Genomic DNA, 9,720 nt, shown 5'->3' with positions numbered 1-9,720 from the left:
AGTTCAGGGGCCACACTCGGCCTCTCCCCGGGCTGCCCTGACGATGGGCATGGATGGTTCTCAGAGGAGGGCAGAGGAGTGAGCAAAGCCGCTTTCCATCAACCCAGTGAAGCCAGGCAAAGATGTTAAAAATAGACGATAGGAAGCCATTTCTGTCCTCAGGGAGTGAGCCCAGGTCTGCTCCACGGAGCGCTGAGTAAATACACCTCTCGTTGTCATTCATAATATTTATTTTGGAAAAATATTTTAAAAAGGATTTTCTTCATTAACAAAACAGTAAAAAACTCAAATAACATTTGCACAATATTCCATAAATACATTTATATACAAAAAAATATAGTCACATAGACCCGAAGTGCCTTTGTACATATTTACCAAAAATTTAAATTATAAAAAATGAACATCACAAAATACTCAAGCTTTACAGATATCATGAAAAATATTTTTACAAGCCCAAAAAAATAACACACATTTTTTCCACCTAGAAAAAACACATTTTAGTATCAAAAAGGACGATAAAGGCAGTGTTTGTGATTCTAATTCAAGAAAAGACTGGCTCATCAGAATCCAAGATATACACTTCAGGCAGTGCATGCTTCTTATGCAGTAATTATGTCCATTCATTTAAATATATATTTTTTAAAAAGCAACTGTCCATAGTGCAATGGAAACATCCTAAAAGGCAGTGCAACAGGCCCCCTTGGACGCTGCCGAGCTGCAGCCCGCGCCGCGTCCCCGGCCGACCTCCGGGAGGGAACCGGCTCCATCCGAATCGGTTCTCAGCAGCAGTCCGTGGGTCTCCCTTTCCTCTTTCAAGCAGCATCCATTGGGGCATATATCCTTGGAATTTTATTTATTTTTAAGAGAAACGGGAATTTTGCCATATCACTTCCATTTTACACCTGGAGGGGCCCACGAGACAGAACGGGAAGTTAGTTCCCGGGAGAGGTCAGCATCCTCTGACTTCTCCACCCGCCTCCGTCCCGACCAGCCCCAGAGAGCCACAGTCCCTCGCACTGCACACTGACCTCAGTCGCTATGACACACTCATCCTTCTCCTCGGAGATGACATACACCGACTGGTACTTTGTGTCTTTTGAAGTAGAATACACAGAGTCCGGCCTCTTTCTTTCAGATGCTTCTCCACTAGAAGGAAAAGAAAAGAGAACCATGACAAGCTGTGAAAACAGTTCTGAAAATGACCAGCACCGGGTGAAAGGACGCCCGCGGGCCCTCCTGCCCAGCCCGCAGCACCCCGAGCGTCGGGCACCCTCCCAGGCGGGCCTTCCCACGCAGCCCCTCCCGGCCCACCGCACGCACCCCCTGAGCGTTGGGGCGCTCTTCTCCTCCCCTGCAGAGCCCTGGGCCTGGCACTTGGTGTCCCGCTTGCTGTGAGGGTCCCTGACGGCGGCAGCAGCGTCACCCTTGAGGTCCTGCACCAGGTTATAATCCACAGCAGGGTAGCGGGCCTTGAGACCATTCTTATCAGCCCCGTGGTCCCCGTGGAAGTCGACTTTCTTGTTGGTGTTCTTGATCTGCGTGGTGCCAAGGACGCTAACGGAGATGTCCTTCTCACGTTGGCAGTTGGCCAGGTTGTTCATGGTCTCTGTCTCCCCACGGCAGGGCTCCGCAGGGGGCCGGTCCTTCTGCAGCCTGAGCCGCACACAGACCACCACGGCGGCGCAGCCCAGCAGCAGCATGAGGACCAGCACCACGCCGGCACAGACGGCCACCCAGGGGAAGGGCCCGGCCTGGCCCTCCACGTACTTCTCGGTGAGATCCACCACCACCGGGCCTGGGGGGGGCTCCGGCAGCAGGAACTGGCAGTTGGGGCCCCCGTAGCCCCGGGCACACTCACACAGGTAGCGCCGGTCCCTCTCGTGGCAGGTGGCCCCATTGTGGCAGGGCGCGTGCTCACACCTGCTGACGGGGGCACTGCAGTTCCTGCCTATGTAGCCCGGGGGACAGCTGCAGGAGTACTCATTCACACCGTCCCGGCAGGTGCCCCCATTGGCACACGGGGAGGAGGCACAATCGTCCACGTTGTCTTCACAGTGCCTCCCGGAGAAGCCAGCCTGGCAGCGGCACAGGTAAGCGTCGCCAAGGTCCACACACTGTGCACCTGGAACACAGGACACATCTGTGTCTGCCCCTGCGTCACACCCCAGAGATGCAAGACAAGCCAGCCCGCCTGTGGCCTGAACGGGGTGGTCGCTACTTCAAACACAAGCCCGGGGGAGGCGTCTGGTCTAGCTCAAGAAACGGTGACTGGGACAGCTAGCATCTCTTGAGCAGTTACGTTTCGCCAGCACTGCGCACGATGTTTTGGCTGAATTACCGCACTCACCTTCACAACATCCCACAAAAGGCCCCGTATGCCGATGAGGAAACGGAGCCTGAGTGAGGCTGATGTGCTTGCCCATGGCTCCACAGTTAGTGAGAAGAGCAGGGTTGAAAACAGAAAGAAAAAGGAAGAAAGGAGGGAGTGGGAGAGACCTCTGTCTTTCCAAAGCCAAGTCTGCTAAACCTCCACTACTCTGCCTCTAAAAATGAAGTGTCCGGTGTTTCTGTTGGTTCCGTGGATAGAAACAAACGGGAGGCAAAGCTAGACCGCGCAGGACTGCCACGCCTTCCGTACGGCACGTGGAAAGCAAAGCTACAGTGATTCTCCTCCATCAATTTTCGTGGCCCAGCCTGTCTGGGGCCCAGCTTCGCTCCTCTACCCACTCACACAGTCGCAGGGGGCCCGTCAACAGACCACACTTCCGCACACACAGACACACCAGACGGCGATGTTTGGGTAACAGAGCCGAGCCGGGCTTCCCTCCAAAAACAGAGAGGCTGGGTTGCCATTGGAGCACGATGTACTGAGTTATGGCCCAGACTCGGGCACCTGAAGTGCTGTATGACCTTGACGAGTCATCTCACCTCTCGGCCTCAGGCTTTCCCCGCAGAATGTGAGAATCCACACTCCTGCCTGCCTTTCTTGCTCCCTGAGCATCTCCAGACACAAGGGTAAAATTTCTGTGAAGAGTTTCTGACTGTTTAGTTGAAAGCCTCCATAAACTCAGGGTAGCTTGCAAAATGAAGCGCTCGGTTTGAAAGCAAACGCATGTGCTTTCTAATGCGTTCTTATCAGTGCTGACCACCTGACAAAGTCTCAGAGCGGACGGGGCTGCCCTCCTACCATTAGAACAGGGTGAAGAGCTGCAGGGATCCACCTTCTTCTCACAGTTGAAGCCAGAGAAGCCCACCGGGCAGCGACAGGTGTAGCCTCCCTCGGGGTTGTCTGAGCACCGCCCCCCGTTGAAGCAAGGGCCGTCGGCACACGCCATGGCGCTGAGCTCACAGATTCTGCCGTAGAAGCCAGGCGGGCAGGTGCAAGAGTAGCTATTCTCAAGATCCTGTGTCGTGGAGAAGAGAAAGAGCTCTCAAACATTGCTCCGAGAGGCCCACATCGTCCATATCAAACCCAGGCCCCCGTTCAGCAGGAGGGCCCACTGTGGCTGGACTCACCGTGCAGCTGCCTCCGTTCCTGCAGGGGCTGGTGCCACACTCATCGATCTCTGTCTCACAGTTGGCCCCTGAGTACCCAGGCCGGCAAGAGCAAGTGTAGCTGCCCTGGCCCGTGTTAGTGCAGGTGGCTCCGTTCCTGCAGGGCTTGTGATGTGTGCAGTAGTTCAGGTCTGCACAGGGCAGAGACAGGAGGGGAGGGCAAGTCCAGGGTTAAACTCAGAGTCCTCGATAAAGCCAGGGAAGCCCAGGGCTGCCAGATGGGGAGAGGGGCTCACCCTGGTTGCAGAAGAGGCCGCCCCAGCCCTCCTGGCAGTTACACTGCCAAGGCTGCTGACAGGTGCCGTGGAGACAGCCTGGGTACCGGATGCACTGGTCACAGTACCGGCTCTGCCAGCCCACTCTGCACCTAGGAAGACAGCAGGACAGTCAGGCGGACACTGGCATCCCCGGGCGCACAGTGACACACCACGGACTCACAAGACACTGTCTTCCAGCAGCAGCAGTGCTGCTGGCTCCCAAACGAGACAGAACGCTGGAGTCTCCCCGGGGGCTTTCCAACACACCAAAGCCTCAGAGGGTCTGACTTCTGGGTATGAGGGCCCTGGGACAGCCTTTTCAGGGGCTCCCCAGGTGGTCCTAATATGCCCAAACATTTGAGAGTCCCTGAAGTGGACTCATCTTCTAAGTCAGTTCCTCGCAAACTGCTATCCGTAAGTTCCCAAATCCCCTGAGGAGCTTAGGTGGCTGACACCCCACGACCCTACATGTTTCGATCCATATACTAAGGAGAAACACCAGAATAACCGCTCCAACCCAGCCAGTCAGCTAGTCTGACCAGCGCTACGCTACAAGTATTCTGGGTGTAAAAGGGAAAAAGCACTTTTGCACACTTACTTGCATTCCCCTGGCTTGTCACAAAACCCATGCTGCTCATCACATCCTGGCAAGCAGATTGCTGCAAGCAAAGAGAGCACAAAGGGTCAAGCCCCACCCCAAGTGGCTCCCCAACATCGCAGGGGTGGCTGCCACACGTGGGTGAGACAAACTTGTGCAGCTCAACTGGCAAACCCAGCCGAGTTCATCTCCATCTGCGGAGTACTGAAGGTGCTGCCCAGAAACTGTGGACTCAGCCCCGGGATGAGCATTCTTCTTAACACGGTGGCTCCAGGACAAAAGAGCACGGAAGCCCCCACCCCCACCCATCCCCTTTTCTTCTGAGAGGGTCAGAAGTCCTTCCCCTCCTCCTCCCCCACTTCCCAATTCTATGCACAAAGCTCCACCTCTTAATACCCAGAAAGTGTGTGTGTAGATAAGGGTGGACAGCTGGTATGCAGAGTACCAGGGCAAGACAGCTGCTCCATTGTCTCCGCTCCCCCGGCAGCTGCCCCAGTGCAACAATACCGCCTCCCCCGCCCCCTCGCGCCCCCACACCCCCGGCGTGTACACACGCGCGCGCGCGCACGCACACACACACGCGCGCGCGCGCGCACACACAGACACACACGCACACACAGACACACACACATACGCGCGCACACACACACACAAACGCGCGCGCGCGCGCCCCCGCGCGCCCTTTCCACCAATGGGAGCTGGCGTGCGTTCTGGCCGCCTATCCCCAGAGAGATCTAATCGATGGCACGCGCTAGCTGGGGGCGGGGAGAGACTCCAGTGTTTGAATAAGAAGGAAAAAGTTTAAGTTTATGGCTACCCCGCAGCGAAGAAGAGGAGGGAGGGGAGCACGGATGCAAGGCAGCAGGCAGGCCAGAGGTCCCCGCGGGGGTGGGGGCTGAGGTTGAGCTGGCTTCCTTCACTGGGTTGTGAAACTCATCAACAAGCTGCTCCGCAAGTTTGTAAGACCACAGAGCCCGCTCAGGCCCAGGCGGAGCTGAAAACAATGACGCTGAATGTGAAGACCTACCCTCACCCCAGGCGCGGATCAAAACTGAGAAACTGCACCTCCCAGGCAAGTCCCTACCAAGAGGGACTGGAGGCTCACCTGCTACAGGGCAGGACAAGGAAAATTCCTAAGGGTTTCTGGGGAGTCCCAGGACCCACTCCACCCCTGACTAGAAGGAAACCTGATACCTAGGTGTGTGAAGCTTCAGCAGGCTGGAGAGAGGCCTACAAACCTGAACCGGGTCCAGGAGCCAGCAGAAACCTCGCAAGCCTCCTCCACTCTAGGGCCTGGCTTCCTGCAGCCTGGGCAGCCACCCTGCCTGCCTGGAGAATACCAAATAATGGGGCAGGCAGGGCCTATTTCATTTTTGTGAAGGTATTTCTCTGCCAGGCAGGGTGCTGTGTGAGCACCCACCCAAGCAGATGGGCACAGTGCCCAACACTGGCGGGTGGGCCCCTCCGCATGCAGCCCTGGCAGACCCAGGCCTCAACACACATTCTCTCCTGTCCACAGACCCCACGAGTGAAAATGTCAGTAACGGTGTGTGTGCATCACACAGAATATTTGCAAATATTAGAAGAGGCCAAGCACACCAACTCTGGAGAGAAAATGAAGCACTTTTCCAACAAGACACTGTCACAGCAAAGAGAACTCGTTTTTTAAAGCATGCCCCTACACACACAAACTCTCCTCTCTGTTCCTCCCTTCCTTCCTCCCCTCCCTCTCCCTCAGGCTTACTTCCTGACCCCTGGCCCTGTCTCCAAAATCCTCCCTGATTAAGAAAGGCAGCTTCCCATAGCGGAAGTTAAAATGTCTGAGTTGACCCCAGCCCTGCCACTGGCTAGCTGTGAGGTCTTAGCAAGTTTCTCCAGCTCTCTGGCCTCGGTTTCCCCACCAGAGCTGTACTGCAGCGCTGAAGTCCCAGGATCCCAGCAGCTCACAGAACACTCCCCCACTGCCCGGGAACTCCTGCCTGGAAGTGGGTCAGGGCAGGGAAGCAGGAACTCACGTTCAGTGCAATACTGGCCTTTCCAGCCAGGGTTGCAGACTTTCTCCCCTCTCTCCCCGCAGGTGAAGTGGCCAAAGGCATCATCTCGGGGCCGGCAGAAGACAGAGCAGCCCTCCCCGTAGTAATGCTCATCACACACAAAGCGGTAGGAGTACTTGAGGTCTGTTCGGCCACTGCTGTGCAGGTCCTGAGACCACTCCTCACCCACAGTCAGATGCCTCTGCGTGGCCAGGCGGCTGATGAGTCTTTCTGGGTTTTCTGTAGGAAGAGGATGCTCCCATTGGTTCCTACTAAGAACCCAGAGGCTGGGGACACTGGGGGAGCAGAACTGATGTGTAATGCAAGGGCAGGAGGCCAAAGATCCTCCATCCTGAACCTCATGCAGGACTTTGCAGAATGAAAGGTACGGGAGCTTGTTTCTGGTGGAGATAGGAAATCGAATACATACTAACTGGGGAGCAGTTAGTAGTTTGGGGGTTTTTGGTTTGTTTTTACCTGTTGTGAGGTCATCAGGAGAATCTGTGTGGAGAGCCTCAATGATCAGGGAAAAGGTGCCCTGGAAGAAAGGTGGGGGGAGACATAAGATAAAGCAGAAATGTTAAAAAACAAAACCAAAACTGAGGCAACTGGGGACAACCCAGTCATTAAGGGCCTCCTTGCAGATCTGGGTGTGCAGTGTGTCCAGAGGAAGGTCTCTGTACAACTCTTGCCTGTTTTCACTTTCCTTAAGGAAATGGAAGAACTTTTTACAGAGTGGTTTCCTGACGTGTTTTTTCAGCCTGTTAGTACAGGATATCACGTTTAAAAAAAAAAAAAAAAAAAGAAAGAAAAGAAAAGAAAAGAAAAAAGGCTGCGCAGGAGCAAAGGGCCGGAGGGGGCTGTCGTCAGTCTTGGGGAGTGGGGGACTACACAGAGAGGGCTAGGGGTTGTCGGGCTAGCAGGCGAGCTCGACACCCAGCCCGTCTAGGGACAGGGAAACGAGCACTCGCCCACGTGAAGGGGCTCATCCGACTTGGGGGCTAGCTACCGAGGCCGGATCCCGGAACGTCCCAGGTCCTCAGCCTCACTGCGCACCGGATGTCACTCTTCTGCCGCCTGAGGGGCATTCCGGGCGTGGAGGCAAGGCTCCAGGCCTGGCCCCTTCTGCCGCCGCCCTGCAGACCACGGCGCCCACCTGCCCCGGCCGACCCCTCTGCAGACGCCTCCGGCGCCCCCGGACGGTGCGCGCCACCACCAGGCCTGCGCGGGGCCGAGCCACCGGCCGCTCCTCCCTCTCCTGCCCGCACCGCCCCCCAGGTGCAGCGCTCACCGGCCAGGTGAAGCCGAAGGGGAAACGGATGGGGTTGCTGAAGGCGGGGTCGGCGCCGGCTCCGTCGGGCAGGCTGAAGGAGTCGACGCCCAGCACCGGCGTGACAGCGCTGCCGTAGGTGCAGGGCGGCTCGGGGGACACGCTGGCCTGGTAGTGCTTGAGGCACACGCGGAAGAAGGTCCTGCAGGCGCACGGCGGCGGCCCCGCGCCCCCGCGGCAGCAGTTGCGGTTTCCCAGCAGCCCCTTCTTGTTGACGAACTCCTGCAGCTTCAGCTCGAACACCCCGGAGCTCCAGACCTGGGGGGGGGGGGGAGGACGGGGACGTGAGGGCGCGCGGAGCCCGCGCTCCGGGGATCGCTTTCGGGTTGACAGCTTGCGTCGCGGGCCCTGCTCTCCACCGCTCTGCCCGCGCGCGGCCGGCGCCCCGGGTCCCCTCCGGGGTACCCCCACTGACAACCTACCTGACAGCAGGGCCCTGGAGACCCTACCTCACAACTTACCTGGCACAGCAGGGCTGACACAACGGCGAGGGCTACGGCGCACCGACGGCCCATGGTGCACCGCTGGACTCGCCCAATCTTCTGTGTCCCCCCTTTCTCGTCTTAAAACAGCAGGGAGTGCAAGGGGGTGGCCGTGCCCCAAGAAGCGTGGGCAGAAAAGCGCCGCCGCTTGGCCCCAGGCTGGGATAATCAGGACTTCTTTCTTCAAGACCTCGTCTCTCCTTCGGAGGCTGCGGTTCTGTAGATCCGCCCTTCGGTGGTGACGGTAACTCTGGGGATGCACGAGAAAAAAGGCTCCCTCGCAGAGATGACTAGTGGAGCGCAACTTTCGGTTTTCCTCCTCTTTCTTCCAATCCACGAGTAGGTAAGGGTCCCCTGCTTCCTGGTTTTGTCTCAAGCTTCTTGGAAGGAAAAAAAAAAAAGGGGGGGGAGAGAGAAAGCGTCCAGATATTCAGCTTAATTCCCAAAGAGCTGCCGAGGCTTCCTCCGAGTCCGATTAGAAAGCCGCGGTCTGGAAATCCCACCGGCGAGGCGATAATCCCGGGGCCCCAGCGGAGCGCGCGCAGGGACGCCCGGCGGCGGCGGGTGTGCGCGGCGCGCCCTGCGGCTCGGGCCCTTGTCACTCGGCGGCGGCGGCGGCGGTCGTTCCGGGAGCGTCCTGAACTCGTGTCCCCTGCGCCCCCGCGGAGACACGCGTCTTTCCGAAGAACCCAGCCGGTGCCATCCACGTAAACAGCACGGGGTCCGAGCGCAGGGTGGCGGGTGGCGGGCGGAGGCGCTGCGCCACGGCTACGCGTCCTCTGCGCGCTCGGCCCGGCCGCTCTCCGCGGGTGCGCGCCGAGGTCTGCGCTCGCCGGCGCCGGCTGCCCTTATATCCAGCCGGCCGCCCGCATGGCTAATGAGATGCAAATGAGCAGCCCCCCAATCTGGCGAGAGCTGTCACAAAGGAGCCACTTTTCCAAACCCTCCTCTCAATGGATCGCCAAATGGTCAGTGAGCTGTAAAATGTGCAACCTCCTCCCCGCCCCCACACCTCCCCGCCCCCGGCCCTCCTCTGCCCCCGCCCCCAGCCCCCCGCCTTCCTCCGCACCACACAAAACGCGCTCATTTACATTCCTGCAAAATGTTCGCCGCAAGAATCCTCTCCGCTCGCGAGGCGGGGGCCACCGCCCCGGCCCCTTGGCTCTCCCGCCGGCCACAGGCTCGCAGAGGCCCGCGGGGACACGCGGGGACGCGCGGGGACGCGCGGGGGCGGCGCTGCGCCTCCAGCCCCGCCGAGTGCAGCCCGCCTGGAGCTGCCGGACGCGGCCTGGGAAACTCTCCGGGCTGCCGCGGCGTCCGCCCGCCGTCTCCCCGCGCGGGCCGTGTCCCGGGGTTTGGGGCGCCGGGGCAGCCCCTTCTCCAAGGCAGCCTCTTCCTCCGGAGGAGCCTCGGGGGGCGGGGGCCGGGGGCACGGTAGGAAAGGGGCGGGCGCGAGCAGAGGGCA

General features: G+C 58.7%; 1 protein-coding gene across 1 annotated transcript; it reads right to left on the bottom strand.

The window, feature by feature from the left end:
• Positions 1-217: 217 nt before the first annotated feature.
• On the bottom strand, positions 218-9,426 carry DLL1 (delta like canonical Notch ligand 1). The gene is made up of 12 exons (XM_032407444.1): positions 9,347-9,426; positions 8,235-8,635; positions 7,735-8,031; positions 6,921-6,981; positions 6,426-6,683; positions 4,411-4,471; positions 3,792-3,922; positions 3,517-3,686; positions 3,188-3,404; positions 1,321-2,122; positions 1,029-1,146; positions 218-902 (listed from the first exon to the last, which is right to left on the bottom strand). The coding sequence occupies exons 2-12, from the start codon at positions 8,286-8,288 to the stop codon at positions 897-899; spliced, it is 2,175 nt and encodes a 724-aa protein (XP_032263335.1). The 5' UTR covers positions 8,289-8,635; positions 9,347-9,426; the 3' UTR covers positions 218-896.
• Between the last annotated feature and the right edge of the window lie 294 nt (positions 9,427-9,720).

The sequence above is a fragment of the Phoca vitulina genome, unplaced genomic scaffold, assembly GCF_004348235.1.
Source record: "Phoca vitulina isolate PV1807 unplaced genomic scaffold, GSC_HSeal_1.0 scaffold9, whole genome shotgun sequence".
NCBI classification, from domain to species: Eukaryota; Metazoa; Chordata; class Mammalia; order Carnivora; family Phocidae; genus Phoca; species Phoca vitulina.
This window is presented reverse-complemented; position numbering and strand designations above follow the sequence as displayed.

Excerpts from the sequence above, each read along its gene's own strand:
- DLL1 (XM_032407444.1), bottom strand. The coding sequence starts at position 8,288 with ATGGGCCGTCGGTGCGCCGTAGCCCTCGCCGTTGTGTCAGCCCTGCTG. Across the intron at positions 8,032-8,234 it reads TGTCAGCCCTGCTGTGCCAG|GTCTGGAGCTCCGGGGTGTT; the intron begins GTAAGTTGTGAG and ends CCCCCCCCCCAG. Across the intron at positions 4,472-6,425 it reads AGGCCAGTATTGCACTGAAC|CAATCTGCTTGCCAGGATGT; the intron begins GTGAGTTCCTGC and ends CTTTGCTTGCAG.